The sequence below is a fragment of the Bos taurus genome, chromosome 18 (genome assembly GCF_002263795.3).
Source record: "Bos taurus isolate L1 Dominette 01449 registration number 42190680 breed Hereford chromosome 18, ARS-UCD2.0, whole genome shotgun sequence".
NCBI classification, from domain to species: Eukaryota; Metazoa; Chordata; class Mammalia; order Artiodactyla; family Bovidae; genus Bos; species Bos taurus.
In genome coordinates, this window is record NC_037345.1 from 53,691,155 (window position 1) to 53,706,324 (window position 15,170).

The 15,170-nt window shown below is 53.5% G+C and overlaps 2 protein-coding genes across 2 annotated transcripts; one reads left to right on the plus strand and one right to left on the minus strand.

The window, feature by feature from the left end:
* Nucleotides 1-783: 783 nt before the first annotated feature.
* CCDC8 (coiled-coil domain containing 8) lies at nt 784-3,421 on the plus strand. Its single transcript, NM_001035485.2, is given in 1 exon segment — nt 784-3,421. A coding segment is annotated over 1 exon segment (1,533 nt). The 5' UTR covers nt 784-1,553; the 3' UTR covers nt 3,087-3,421.
* A 348-nt stretch (nt 3,422-3,769) lies between these two features.
* On the minus strand, nt 3,770-8,644 carry PNMA8B (PNMA family member 8B). Its single transcript, XM_024979172.2, is given in 11 exon segments — nt 3,770-6,172; nt 6,175-6,547; nt 6,550-6,597; nt 6,599-6,638; nt 6,640-7,024; nt 7,027-7,064; nt 7,066-7,291; nt 7,294-7,363; nt 7,365-7,760; nt 7,762-7,868; nt 7,871-8,644. Coding segments are annotated over 11 exon segments (1,995 nt in total). The 5' UTR covers nt 8,097-8,644; the 3' UTR covers nt 3,770-6,086.
* Between the last annotated feature and the right edge of the window lie 6,526 nt (nt 8,645-15,170).

Genomic DNA, 15,170 nt, shown 5'->3' on the forward strand with positions numbered 1-15,170 from the left:
TCACTTTTCACTTTCATGCATTGGAGAAGGAAATGGCAACCCACTCCAGTGTTCTTGCCTGGAGAATCCCAGGGACAGGGGAGCCTGGTGGGCTGCGGTCTATGGGGTCGCACAGGGTTGGACACGACTGAAGCAACTTAGCAGCAGCAGCAGCATCCTCAGTTACTTTTTTTTTTTCATAGCTGCCTAATATTTTACTGAAAGAACAGAGTTTCTACTGATGATCAGGTTGCTGTTTGGTGGCTAAGTCGTGTCCAACTCTTTGCGACCCCATGGACTGCAGCACAGCCAGGCTTCCCTGTCCTTCACTATCTCCGGGAGTTTCCTCAGTCTCTTGTCCAGTGAAGCCTGTGATCCCATCCAACCATTCATTCATTCACTCAGAAGTATTCTAGAGCACCTACTGTGTGCCAAGCTCCATCCTGGAGCTGGTACCAAGTTCTCTACCCACCTGTCTGGGTCTATAGGTAGGAAGTGCTGATACCAAAAGGCACGTGATTTTAAAATAGTAATACACAGTACCAACGGATTTCAGAGGGACTGCCCCATTTGCACGCCCACCTTCCGGGCTTGGCTGGAACCCGCACGTTTGGGATGGCAGGTTTGGGAACGGCCGCCTTTCCCGGGGAAAGCTGCTGACGTGGGCTTCGCTTCGGCGCGGGGCGATCGGCTAGGAAGACGGGGCCTCAGAGAGGCCCGGGGCGCGGCCACACCCCTGTGGGGGAGGGGAATGAGGGCGTCCCGAAGGGAGTGGACAGCCCCCCTGTCAGTCTTCCCGAGTCCCGGAGTGTAAGATGAGAAGGGGGAAGGTGGGCCCCATCCTGGGGACCGGCGAGGAGGAACTTCCTGCCCGCGCGCGCGTTCCTCGGCTGGGAGGCGGGAGGAGCGGCAAGGTCAGCCTGGCCTGAGGTGGCAGCCTGCCTAGGAGTGGGAGACCCTCCTGGGGAGCTGCGCCGCGGCCTCCGAGCGCCTCGGCCATATTGAATAGCCAAGGCTCAGCCGCCTTTGTCTGCGAAGTCCTCTCAAGTTCCAGGCGAATCTGTGGAACAGGAAGAACCACCGGACGGCCCGTGCGCCCGCAGTTGGAGCCGGGACACCACGTCTGCAGCTTGCAGTGGGCTGGGAGCCTCAGAACTGACCTCACGCCGGCTCACGTAAGCATCCTGGAAATTGATTCCCACTAATCCTTCGCGGGGAGCGGATCGAGACCGGACTGTTGCAGAGAAAAGTGGGAGGGCACTCTCTGGGCAGCGCTGCGGGGAGAGCAACCTACTCCCCTCTCCCCGCCCAAGACTCGAGGCTGCGAGTAGTTTGGGCTCATTGCCCCCAGCCCAGATTTCACCCTGGAGATCTTAAAGACGCTCGAGAAAAGCCATGTGGGGGGCTGGTTCCCCTGGGGCTTCCTCCCGTCCCCCGACTGCCTCATCCTTTGGAGCGTCCCGGACGTCTGCAAAGACGTGGATCTGGACGTCCTCGTCGAAGCTTTGAAGCCCGTGGGGACCTTTAAGAAAATCGGCAAGGTGTTCCGCCGGGAGGAGGACTCCACGGTGGGGATGCTACAGATTGGGGAAGACGTGGACTATCTGCTCATCCCCCGCGAGGTCCGGCTGGCCGGAGGCGTCTGGAGGGTCATCTCCAAGCCGGCCACCAAGGAGGCGGAATTTCGGGAACGGCTGATCCAGTTTCTGGAAGAAGAGGGCCGCACCCTGGAGGACGTGGCCCGCATTATCGAGAAGAGCACCCCGCATCCACCCCAGCCCCCCAGAAAGTCTAAGGAGCCCCGAGTGAGGAGGAGAGTCCAGCAGATGGTGACCCCACCCCCCCGGCTGGTCGTGGGCACTTATGACAGCAGTAACGCCAGTGACAGCGAGTTCAGCGATTTCGAGACCTCCAGGAACAAGGCTGACAAGGGCCGCAAAGGCGCCGGCCGTGGCAGAAAGGTGCGCAAAATGCCCGTCAGTTACCTGGGCAGCAAGTTCCTCGGGAGCGACCTGGAGAGCGAGGATGATGAGGAACTGGTGGAGGCCTTCCTCCGGCGAGGGGAGAAGAAACCCAGCGCGCCGCCTCCCCGCCGCCGGGTGAACCTGCCCGTGCCCATGTTTGACGACAGCCCGGGGCCCCAGCAGTCCAAAGCAGACAGGTGGCGGGAGTGTGTCAGCCAGGTGTCCTGGGGGAAGCTGAAGCGGAGGGTGAAGGGCTGGGCACCGAAGTCCAGCCCCGGGGTGGGCGAGGCCAGGCAGGCCTCTACCAGGGTGGAGAGGGACAGTGCATCGGTGCCAGGCAGCGCCAGCTTGGGGTGTAACGTGGGAAATGCACGAGATGGGCGGGTGCCTGAGACCCCCCCAAGGCGATGGAGGCCCCAGATCAACTGGGCTTCCTTCAGACGTCGCAGGAGGGAGGAAACAGCATCAAGAGCTCAGGGGGGAGAGGCTGCAGATGAACAGAGGAGGGAGGCCATAGATAATCAGAGGAGGGAGGCCATAGATAATCAGAGGGGGGAGGCCATAGATAATCAGAGGGTGGAGGCTGTAGGTAACCAGATCGGGGAGGCTGTAGATAATCAGAGAGCAGGGCCCATAGCTGTCCAGGAGGCAGAGGCTGTGGATAATCAGAGAGCAGATGCCCTGGCTGTCCAGGGAGCAGAGGCCATACCTGTCCAAGGGGCAGAGGCCCTGGCTGACCCGAGGGCAGAAGCTGCAGAGGATCTGAGGCCAGAGGCCCCGGTTGTCCAGGCAGCAGAGGCCGTACCTGATGGAGAAGAAGCTGGATCGGTCCAGAGGGCAGAAGCTGTCTGTAATCAGAGGGCAGAGACCCCGGCTGTCCAGGAGGCTGAATCCTCAGCTGCCGGAAGGGCCACAGGGGCCACTGCAGGAGCTCGGACCCGGAAACCGGTCAAAACAGTGAGGTTCCAGACCCCCGGACGCTTTTCATGGTTTCGGAAGCGCCGGAGAGCCTTTTGGCACACTCCCCGGTTGCCCACACTACCCAAGAGAGTCCCCAGGGCAGGCGAGGCCAGGAGCCTCAGGGTCCTGCGGGCTGAGGCCAGAGCAGAGGCAGAGCATGGAGAGCAAGAGGACCAGCTGTGAGGTGAGGGCAGGGGGGCCGCGGAGGACCTCAGCACCTTCCACAGTGTGGGTCAGTCACGGCATGTCTCTAACTCACCACACTTGAAAACGGAGGTAGAGTGAGGGCCTGGCAGTGCCTCTCACATCTCTACCGAATGCCCCTTTCTTATTAAAATTGTATTTTCTATGCATTGATTTTTTTTTCTTTCTTTTTCTTTTTTCCCACATGGCTTGTGGGATCTTAGTTTCCTGACCAGGGATTGAACCCAGGTCTCCCCAGTGGTGAAAGCGCTGAGTCCTAACCACTGGACTGCCGGGGAATTCCCTATGCATTGATTTAAAAAAAAAAAAAAAAATACAGACTCTTTATAGTAACCCAAGGAATGTAATGAAAGAAACCCATACAATGGAGTTGCATCCCCTATGATTTTAACCTCCTCAAGTGCAACTCGAGGTGCTCAGCCTGGAAAAGGGAGCGAGGCAAAGGAGAAATCCCTTCCTCTTCCCCTTTTTCTTCCCCCTTTTGCCCGTACACTTTCACTCACTGCCTCCTGGAACTGGAAAAGAGGGCGCAGGTCAACATGCAAATAAAAATATTTACCAACTTACTTCTTGGCTCTGGCTTGGCAACTGAAAAATGCTCCGGGGTGATTTTGTCACAGCCTTGTGTCCCCTTTACTCCCACTGTCCGTGATGCCTACCCGTGTTTAAGTCACTTTTCCTGCCATTCCCCCACACCTGGGTTCTGCAGGCTTGGTGGGTCCAGGTCCTGCAGTTTACATGCTTCATCCCTTCTTGGTTTCCACGTACAGAAGAATAATTTGGGAAATGTCCAAAGTGCGGGTTCAGGGGCCCTTCACATCAGAGCTGTGAATTGCTAGAGCAGGCAGTGTGGCCCAAGAATCTGGGGCAGCTTGGTCACTGGATACATTGGGGAAAAATCATTGCAATAGGAGCAGGCCAAAGAACTGGATTGTGGTGTGGTAGTGAGCAGTGTATCAAGTTGCTGCTGCTGCTGCTAAGTCGCTTCAGGGGTGTCCAACTGTGCGACCCCAAAGACGGCAGCCCATTAGTGAGCTTATAATCGGGTTGCTACACACCCTGGGAGCTGGGGGACTTCTCTCTGTATTGTCTGTGTCCCCCTAACCCAGGGGTAAAACAGACAGCAAATAACCATGCCCCGGCCTCCATAGAAGCCGGATAAAGGGAAATTCTTGGAGGTAGGGCTAAAGTCCAGCTGGGTCCTCCCGACAGGCTGCAGTCCTGGCCTGGACTTCTTAGACATCATTCTGTAGGTCTGGGGTGGGCCTGAGAATATGCATTGCTAAGACGTTCCCAGGAGATGTGGATGCAGTTGGTCTCAGGACCTTACTTTGCAGCTTTACTGGAAAGTCGGTTTTGGGCTGCCTGACGTTGAGAAAACAGGCGGAACTTCAAGGCGGTGGACCCCAAGAAGGGTCATTGTGCTCGTGATTTAAGCTATTGGTCTTAGGGCGCCTCCTAGTGGATAAACAAGCCACGACAGCGCTCGCCTGGGTTGACGTTTTCTCCGCAGGCCTAGTTCTCAGCGGGGCGGAGCCTGCAATGAGGAAGGCGGGGCTTCGTGGGCTCCAGACCCTAGAGAACTTAACAGTGGGAAAGACTTATCGGTTTCTGGCTTCTCCCTCCGGGCCTTTCCAGGACCAGATGACATTCCCGAGAATCTCAGGACGCCCCTCTCTCCTTTTGAGCCGACCGAGGGGCGGGACAGCTTCCTCCTAGGGGTCCCAGGACCGGGAAGGGGACACGCTCCCGGTATGTCTGCGCGCTCCGACCCCAGGGACCTCAGCAGAGTTCACAACTCCAGTCACGTGGAATGTAATTAAACGGCCAACCCTGTGAAGGGAGGTGGCCTGTTTGGAGACATGGTCTCCTCTATGCCCAGCAGGAAATCCTGGCACCCGAGCCCTCAAGGGTTACACATGAATAAACCCCAATCTCCACAGTGCCTTGGGGCTTTTGCACGGGATGTTCTGCCTCCTGAGGGCGCTTCCACCGGGCATCCGCCCGCCTCACCCCTTCCCTCCAGCGCCCAGGGGACTGCCACCCCACGGGAGGTGGGTAGGGGAGAGCTGGTGGGACATCTAGGGGGAACCACAGACCTGTGGGAGGTGCACTGCTTGGTACTGCAGAGGAAAGCCAACACACCGTATGTGAATTGTCCCAAATTGAAAGTGTTGCTAAGAAGTCCCATTGTTTGAAAACACTGCAGGTCGAGTGTCAGATTCAGCCTGTGGACACCAGCAGGAGGCCTTGGCGCTGAGAAGCTGGTGCGTTTGTTCCAGCTGCACTTCAGATGGGCAGTGTCTTTCCCTCTCCCCCTTCCCCTCCTCCCCTGCTCCTGGTGCCCTGGTCCCCACCCCTCCCTTCCCCTCCCCCACCTTTTCTCCCCTCCCCCAGGAGCACAACCCCTGCCTCTCAGGCTTCTCTGCCTGGAATCCTCTCCTCCCCCAGCAGGAGGTTCAGCCTTCTGGCTCAGCTGCACCCTGACACTCCGCTTGCCCGGCTGGAACCTCCATCACACAGGCCAGCCCCCATCAGATTGGAATGAGGAACAGAGGCTCACAGATGCTGGCCAGAAACATGAGTCTGGAAGGGATCGGGGTTTCCACGGACGACAAGAAAGCAAGCCCCGGCACTGCTGGCCTCTCTCGGTGCCCGGTGTCCGCGGACACACTCGCCCCTGTGCTAAGCCGGGAGACGCAAAGCCAAGCCCTCTGGGTGGGCCCTGAGACCGTCGCGTCACCTGGGGCTGCTGCCTCCGCGGGCGCTCATTACACATTACATTCTTCTTGCATCAGGATCGCCCGCGCCACCTGCAAAGGAGGGACTGAAAGGACCAGAGAGCGAGCGGTGGGCGGCGCTCACAACTGAGCCGGGAATGCATGGTTCGGCCAGAGCCGCCACCGCGGCGGGGAGGGCGGAGGGAGCGCCGAGTTGGGACCCCACGGGCAACTGCAGCCTCGCCCCCTCGGAGCGTCCCTAGCGGCACATGGGGTGCAGCCTCCTGTCCCAACCAGTCTTCTTCCCACGCGCCGACTTGGAGCCGGCGGGCAGCTGAGCCCTGGGCCGGCCTCGGCCTGCGTCCCGGCTCCCGCGCACCCCTTCCTGCTCTTGCTTCCTGCCGTCTCCTCCTGGGTTTTCGTCTCGGGAGGGCGCCCCTCCAGCCTCGGCCGCCGCTCGCCTCCTCTCGAGTTTTGCGGGTTCCCAGAAGGGGCGGGCTTCCCCGATGGCTTAGAGGGTAAAGCGTCCGCCTGCAATTCAGGAGACCCGTGTTCAATCCCTGGGTCGGGAAGATCCCCTGGAGAAGGAAATGGCAACCCACTCCAGTACTCTTGCCTGGAAAATCCCATGGATGGAGGAGCCTCGTAGGCTACAGTCCATGGGGTCACAAAGAGTCGGACACGACTGAGTGACGATACATCCAGAAGGGGCGGGAGCTGACGCTGCCTGCCCAACCCAGGGCCCTGCAGGCCGTGCGGGCTCGTTTGGTCCAGGGGCTTCCTGGATGCCCGGTCCTCGGACTCGGACTCCGCTCTCCGCATCCTCCGACGCCTCCTCCGACTACCAGTTCCCGCCGGCCGCCTGCAGTGCCAAGACCTCCCCCAGGTGGCCTTTGGACAATTTCAACCTCCCGCCCTCCCAGGCCTTTTCCTTTTCTTCCTCCATCACCTCAGCCACGTCCTAGGTCGCCCGGAGCGCCGCGAGCTCCAGGAGCTCCCTACCCCCCCACCCCGGCCCATCTTCCTCCTCATCCCCCACAGCTCCCCAGCGCGCCCCGGGGAGCCTTCTTGCCCTTGAAGGGGGTCTGGGGCTCAGTCTTGGTGGGGAGACACATTCATTCCGGCAGGTGTTGTCGTTGGCCTTCCTCAGGACGACGGCGGCCACCTGGAAGCCTGCCTCTTGCACCTTCACGCGGTTCCGGAGGTGTCCTCGGCCATGACAGACAAGACCTCTTGTCTTCCTTGTCCTTCAGCCCAGCGACTCCATCACAGAAGCCATTTTCAACACCTCGTCCTGGGCAGAGGGGTCTGTATGAGCCACAAGGGCTACAAACTCAGGATTGTCCACCCTCTCTTTTTCTTGATCTCCGTTTTCCTGGGACTCGCTTTGGGAGGCGTCGCTGTCCGCGGTCTTCTCACCAGACGCGTCTCCCACTGCCAGTATGGCTGATAAGTCGACCCCCGCCCGAAGGGGGAATCTTTCTCCTTCTCCTTTTTTTTGGCTTTGTCCGTCACCGTTGCCAAGGCCAAGAACTCACTGAGGACCTTGCCCGTCATTTCCTTGGCTCTGGAGGCCCCACTACCCAAGGAACTCCTCCGCGGTGGCCTGCAGCATGCTATGACCCTCATCCCCGCTTAGGTCCTCCCGGTCCATCTCCTGGATCAGGAGCCCCAGGCTCTCCTCAGAAGAGTCCTCCGACTCTCGCTTCCCCGATGTGGACGGCCGCCCTCCATAGTCCCTCTTCTTGCCCGTCTGGGTCCACCTGCTGCCTCTGGTTCTGTTTCCGCGATCTCGATGACCTGATGTTCTAGCATTTTTGGCTGCATCAGGAGCGAGGTCAGCCTCCCTGACCGTCGGCCCCGATCCCCGAGCCTGAGTCTCCGAATCAGGAGGGGTGGATCTGTCCCCAGAGACCCTGGCCACTGCCGCCTCGGGGGGAAGGAAGTTCACCCAGCAGCGACCGTCTCATCTGCCTCAGGACCGTCGTGTCCTCCGCGCTTTCCTTGCACAGAACCCTCTAGACGCCGTCCCTGCCCGGATCTCACCGGGGATGGCGCTGTGATTAATGTTCTCCACAAACTCCATCACGGTGGCTTTGGCCTTCTCGACCCTCATGGCCCTGGCGTTCCTCAGCCCGAACGTGCCCTGGGGCAGGAAGACCGGCTGCAGGACCGCTTGGATGGCCGCCGGCTCCACGTCCTCTGGGAGGCCCCGTGCACGTCCAGGGCCAGCCCCCTGCACCAGTCCCCCCAGAGGGCCCGTGGCCATGGTGCCGCCTCTGGCGCTGATCGCGGAGCAGGAGGGAGCCCGAGGTGCATGTGGGCTGCGGGGCCCTGGGCAAATGCCACCCTGGAACAGCGCCGCAGGGCCTGGAGTTCAGGTTTAGATGAACGTGACCAGGTTCCGGCTCCTGCTGCTCCCGGGCGACTGACCCAGCGGCCATTCCCGAGACCCCCTCCTCATGGGGGTCCTAGCACCCACAGGGAGTTTGCGTGGCAAATCCAGGGATGCCACCGGCCCCTCCGCTCCGCCCTTTGTGCCTGACCGAGGCGGAATGACACGGCGGCGCCCGGGCCAGTTGGTGGGGAGGGGGGCGCGGTCGACACCTAGAGCAGCGGGGAGAGGCACGTCCTCCTCGCGGCTCCGGGGCCACGTCTGGCCATGCGCCCTTCTCTCAGTCTCTGCAGTTCTGCGCGGAGGCGGCTGCTCGGCCCTGCGCGTGCGCACACAGGCTCGCCCCGGCTCCCAGCTGGGCCGCGTCACCATGGCAACGCTGGGGCTGCTGCCTGGGTCTCAGTTGCTGGGGTCTGAAGGGATCCAGCTCTAGACGAGCTCAAGCAAAGGAAGACTCTGGGGGTTGGGATCACCATCTGTGATGAGCCCCCACAAAGGCCATATTCACAGGGGGCAAGACAGCAGTTAGGGACATCCGCGATCTCCTTCAGGGGTAGACGCTTCCAGCCCTCCACCGTGTACAGATGGGGTTCAGGCTGCAGAGACATAGATCAAGAGCCTCTGGCCGCCCACGGTGGAACCAGGACTCACTCTTGGGGTGCAAGCCACGCTCAGAGTTTTCGGGCCTCACTCATTGGGAATCGGCTTCAGTAAGGATACACAGGCCTCGGCTGCGAAGTGCTGGCATCCTTTAGGGTCCACAGCCCTCATTGATGGGGTCCGGCCTCGCTCTTACAGATGTTTCTGTAGCCATAACCAGACACCTACTATTAACTGTGTTTTTGCATATGGTTCCTGTGTGGGTGTGATCAGCAGTGAGAATAGACATCACTTCCAGAAGAAGACCTTGATCCTGACTGGGTCTACAGGCTGGGATGGGTGAATGTCATAGCTACCACGAACACACTTCCCCTTCATCATCCTTGCTAACCCTCACCCCAGCTCTACATAAATCAGGCACTGTGGCCCAGCCATTGGGTTTCTGCTGCTGCCCCCGCTATGACTCTGGGAAGTTTCCTGGGTTTCTCTGTGTAATGCACATAACCATTAACCCTACTCATAGGATCCTTGGGCTTCCCTGGTGGCCCAGATGTTAAAGAATCTGCCTGCAACTTGGGAGAGCCAGGTTTGATCCCTGGGTTGGAAAGACCCCCTGGAGAAGGGAATGGCAATCCACTCCAGTATTCTTGCCTGGGAAATCCCATGGACAGAGGAACCTGGCAGGCTACACTCCATGGGGTGGCAAAGAGTCAGACATGATTGAGTGACTAACACTTTCACTTTTCACTTTCATAGGATCCTTAAGGGGATTAAACAGGATGATCCACGAAAGCCTTTGGAACAGAGGTTGGCCCAGAGCTGGTGCTCCCTGAAAGATGGCGATGAGAATTCATTCTTTCTTGACCCTTTTTACAATAATTTAATATAAATATATATATTTAATTGTCAAATAAATATATAAATAAAGAAGGAAATTTTAAAAAAAGAAATCAAAACACTTCGTTTTTGTTTTGTTTTTAATGTAGGAAGAGAGTTTATTGCAAGGTTACCATGGCAACTGGTCCTAGGACAACCAAACTGCTTGCTCACTCTCCTACCTGCCCCTCAGCTTTCATTTTCCCTGCTTCTCCCTTTTCCTTTCCTTTCCACCAAATGGGTGTCACTTTTCTCTCTAGAGCAGTGTGGTCTAAAAGAAATATAATGCAAGCCCCCAAGGCAAGCCACATGTGTAATATGTAAGTTTGCTAACGGCTACCTTCAATATATAAAAAACAGGGGAAATGAATTTTAGGAATAGATTTTCATTTATTTACATTATTCATTATTTACAATAGCCAAGATATGGAGCAACTTAAGTGCCCGTTAACAGATGAATGGATAAAATGGATAAACAAGATTCCTTCATCTTTATTGTATATTATAATATATAGAGGATTTACACGTGTGTTTATAAATAAAGAAGATTTTCTATATATATATATGATTGAGTAATATTCCACTAAATACAATGGAATTTATTATTTAAAGACCCATTTTAAAAAGTAAAAAATCTTGCCATTTGGGATAACACTGATGGAACTAGATGGTATTGTGCTGAGCAAAATAAGTCAGAGACAAACAAATACTATATTATTCTACTTATATGTGGAATCTAAAAACAAACAAACAAATGAACAAACATAACAAAACAGAAACATAGTTACAGATACAGAAGAGAAACCAGTGGTTGTCAGGTGGTGGTGGTAGGGGTGAAGAAATACAAAGAGATTAAGATTCAGAGGCAAGTCCCGGAAGTATACTTCAGGAGTTTCTATTAACAGCAGTTTGACCTCCAGAGGGCAGTTTGCAAACGTGATCTGGGCACCTGAAGCGTTTAGCGCCCCATTTGGGAAGCCTGTGTGTAGGCTGCCAGGAACGGTCATGAACTTTGAACTGATCCACATCTTCCCCTACTTTTGGGGATCCCTCCAGGCATTCACACCTACACAAAAAAATCAGTTCACCGTGATCTCAGCTCAGAACCTAACTCCATGTAACATACAAACACACAGCATAGTTTTAAAACTGGTTTTCATCACCGCTGACTATGGCAGTTTCTATTCTAGGGCCCCTGCCATCCTTCTTGCATAATTCCAGTTTCTGTTCATACTCAAGCCCACATTTATTCCCGAAAGACAGGTGCAATGGATCTTTGTTCCATTTTCTGGCCGCAGATGGAATTCTCCCTCATTTCTCTCCTGATCAGAGTGAGCCAGAGCTGAGCAGGAACATGGTCCCAGAAGTCGAGTAGAAAATTAGAGAGCAAGGATCAGCTAGGCAGGGCGCTGGGAACTCCAATCTGTCCTGCCTAGCCCCTCTCTGGATATCTGTCCTGGAATTAGGATGCTCTGTTGGACAGAGATGGGACCCATGACTGGCCTAGCCACTGCCTCCAAGCTGGGAAAAAAAAAAGAGAGAGAGAGAGAGCTTATTAAACGTTCTGCAAAATTCTTCCCACTCCCTGTGTTTGAGGACAAACGCTGTGCCTGCTTGTTAAGAAGGAATGCTCAAAATTCTCCAAGCCAGGCTTCAGCACTATGTGAACCGTGAATTTCCTGATGTTCAAGCTGGTTTTAGAAAAGGCAGAGGAACCAGAGATCAAATTGCCAACATCCGCTGGATCATGGAAAAAGCAAGAGTGTTCCAAAAAAACATCTATTTCTGCTTTATGGACTATGCCAAAGCCTTTGACTGTGTGGATCACAATAAACTGTGGAAAATCGTGAAAGAGATGGGAATACCAGACCACCTGATCTGCCTCTTGAGAAATTTGTATGCAGGTCAGGAAGCAACAGTTAGAACTGGACATGGAACAACAGACTGGTTCCAAATAAGAAAAGGAGTCCGTCAAGGCTGTATATTGTCACCCTGCTTATTTAACATATATGCAGAGTACATCATGAGAAACGCTGGACTGGAAGAAGCACAAGCTGGAATCAAGATTGCCGGGAGAAATATCAATAACCTCAGATATGCAGATGACACCACCCTTATGGCAGAAAGTGAAGAGGAACTCAAAAGCCTCTTGATGAAAGTGAAAGTGGAGAGTGAAAAAGTTGTCTTAAAGCTCAACATTCAGAAAACGAAGATCATGGCATTTGGTCTCATCACTTCATGGAAAATAGATGGGGAAACAGTGGAAACAGTGTCAGACTTTATTTTTGGGGGCTCCAAAATGACTGCAGATGGTGACTGCAGCCACGAAATTAAAAGACGCTTACACCTTGGAAGGAAAGTTATGACCAACCTAGATAGCATATTCAAAAGCAGAGACAGATGCTGAGGGGGTGGGAGGGCAGGAGGTGAGGCTGTAAAAAAAAAAAAAAAAAAAAGCAGAGACATTACTTTGCCAACAAAGGTTCGTCTAGTCAAGGCTATGGTTTTTCCTGTGGTCACGTATGGATGTGAGAGTTGGACTGTGAAGAAGGCTGAGCACCAAAGAATTGATGCTTTTGAACTGTGGTGTTGGAGAAGACTCTTGAGAGTCCCTTGGACTGCAAGGAGATCCAACGAGTCCATTCTGAAGGAGATCAGCCCTGGGATTTCTTTGGAAGGAATGACGCTAAAGCTGAAACTCCAGTACTTTGGCCACCTCATGCGAAGAGTTGACTCATTGGAAAAGACTCTGATGCTGGGAGGGATTGGGGGCAGGAGGAGAAGGGGACGACAGAGGATGAGATGGCTGGATGGCATCACTGACTCGATGGACGTGAGTTTGAGTGAACTCCAGGAGTTGGTGAGGGACAGGGAGGCCTGGCGTGCTGCGATTCATGGGGTCTCAAAAAGTCGGACACGACTGAGCGACTGAACTGAACTGGTGGATGCAGAGGATGAGATTGTGAGACAGCATCATCAACTCAATGGCCATGAGTCTGAGCAAACTCCGGGAGACAGGGGAGGACAGGGAAGGCCGGCGTGCTGAAGTCCCGGGGGTCTCAAAGAGTCGGATGCAAGTCAGCGCCTGAACGACAACAGCACTATTGGAGCGGAGGGTCTCAAAGTGTGGTCGTGGGACCCCTAGGGAATCTGCAAGGACCTTTCAGGGGGTCGTGAGATTGACACCATTTTCATAATACTGCTCAAACATTATCTGTCTTTTTCACTCTCATTCTCTCACGAGTGTTCAGTGGAAGTTTTCAGAGGCAACATGACATGAGATATTGCAGCTGAACACATGCAGAAGCAGGTATGAAAAACCAGTTTCTGTTGAGTCAGACAGGAAAGAGATTTCCTAAAAGATAAAAACAATGCCGCTCTTCTCAATTTGTTTTTGTTTTGGAAAATATAGCTATACATATGTTATTTGGGTGAACACGTCACATATGTTTGCTAGTGCTGTTTTTAAACAAGTTCATAAGTAAATACTTCTAATTGCTCGGTTGACATTCTTCCAGTGGTACATATAGACAGATTGAACCCACAGAAACAAAAGCTCTTTGGGGTCCGTGATGAGTTTTTTAATAATGTAAGACATCTTGAGACCAAGCAATTCCAGAACCACCGAGTTGGAAACACACACCGCTGAGTTGGTACAACACGAGGTGCCCTAGGGCCCTGAGGTAAGAAAAAGGTGACTGGGGGTGTTTCTCCTGCAGGTTATAATTGAATCACGGGAATGAAGTTCACTGCTTCTTTGTCCCCACGCCATAGTCTTTCTGCTCCTCTTTCTTCAATCTCTCCCTCCAGTGGTTACCAGGGAAACCGCAACAGCAGATCCTCAAAGCAAAATTCATTTCACTGCCTTGTGTCTGGATCTCAGTGGCCAGTGGCATGCCTTTCAGGACATGTAGATCCAAGGAACTGTCAACTCCACCTGCTTCCGTGTCTTTAAAATGACATCTGATCCTCACCCCCTTCTCCCATTCCTCCATCAACCTGGACAACTCTTTTCGTTTTGCACGTTTTCATGTCTGTCTTTTTCTTTTCATGTGTTCTTGCAAAATGTGCATTGCTGTTTGGGGGCATTTAGCTATGTTTGCACAATTCCTTGTATGGTATCTATCTCCATTCGTTTCTCACTTCTTTAAACTTTTAATTTTATTTTGGAGTATAGTTGATTAACAATGTGACAGTTTCAGGTATACAGCAAAGTGATTCATATATATTCTTTTTCAAATTCTTTCCCCATTTAGGTTGTTACATAATATTGAGCAGAGCTCCCTGTGTTATGCAGTAGTGCTTATCTATTTTATTTTATTTTTGCCATGCTGCATGGCATGTGGAATCTTAGTTCCCAGACCAGGACTTGAACCTGTGCCCCCTGCAATGGAAGCTCTGGGTCTTAACCATTGGGCTGCCAGGGAAGTCCCAGTTATCCATTTTAAATATAGCAGTGTCTACAGGTCAATCCCAAACTCCCTAATGTTACCCACTTTCTTAGCACTGGTGGTAAAGTGTCTTAGAGCAATACCAGTTATATATCTTGTCTGTAATTCTACCCGCTGAGCAGGGTTGCAAGATGGTCATTCATCACATTTTACCTTTTTCCTGTTCACTCCTCCAAGAAAAGACACTGATGACAGTTTTAAAGCAAGACGACAAGTTCTTTGATCCTCATCTAGGAGTGGGGTCTGTCCACATTCCCTTTTCTTGAATCTGACCCTGGACAAGCTTGTGACTGCCTCAACAGGTATGGCAGAAGTGATGCTGTGTCTTCCAAGATCAGTTATAAGGCTTTTGCCCAGTTCTCTTGGAGTATTTGCCCTCGAGACCTCCTTCCCAAGACATTCCCGCTTGAAACATAATTGCCATGCTGTGAGGAAGCCCAGCCCACATAGAGACCAGTGTATGTGTTCAAGTCAACATCTCCAGCTAAGCGCAGTCTTCAGATCACCCAAGATGGGGCACCAAACATGACTGAAGAAGCTTCCAGCTGATTCCAGACCTTAGTCATTAGAGTCACCCCAGCTAAGGCACCAGACATTGCGAAATTGAAAAAAATCCACCCCCACTGTGCTTTTTCATTATGCTGACCTACAGACTCCATGAACATAATTAAACATTCTGTGTTTTATGTCACTGAGTTCAGGGTGGTTTGTGTATATATGTGTGTTAATGGCTCAGTTGCATCCAACTCTTTGAAACCCCACGGACTGTAGCCTGCCAGGCTCCTCTGTCCATGGGATTCTCCAGGCAAGTGGGTTGCCATTCCCTTTTCCAGGGAATCTTCCTGACCCAGGGATCAAACCTGGTCTCCTTCATTGCAGGCAGATTCTTTACCACCTGAACCACCAGGGAAACTCTGGGGTGGTTTGTTATGCAGCAAAAAATAGCCAGCACACACCTGTCCCATCCTTAATACTTTGGGCTGGTAACTAACTTCTCCATGCCTCCGTTCATGTCCCTGAA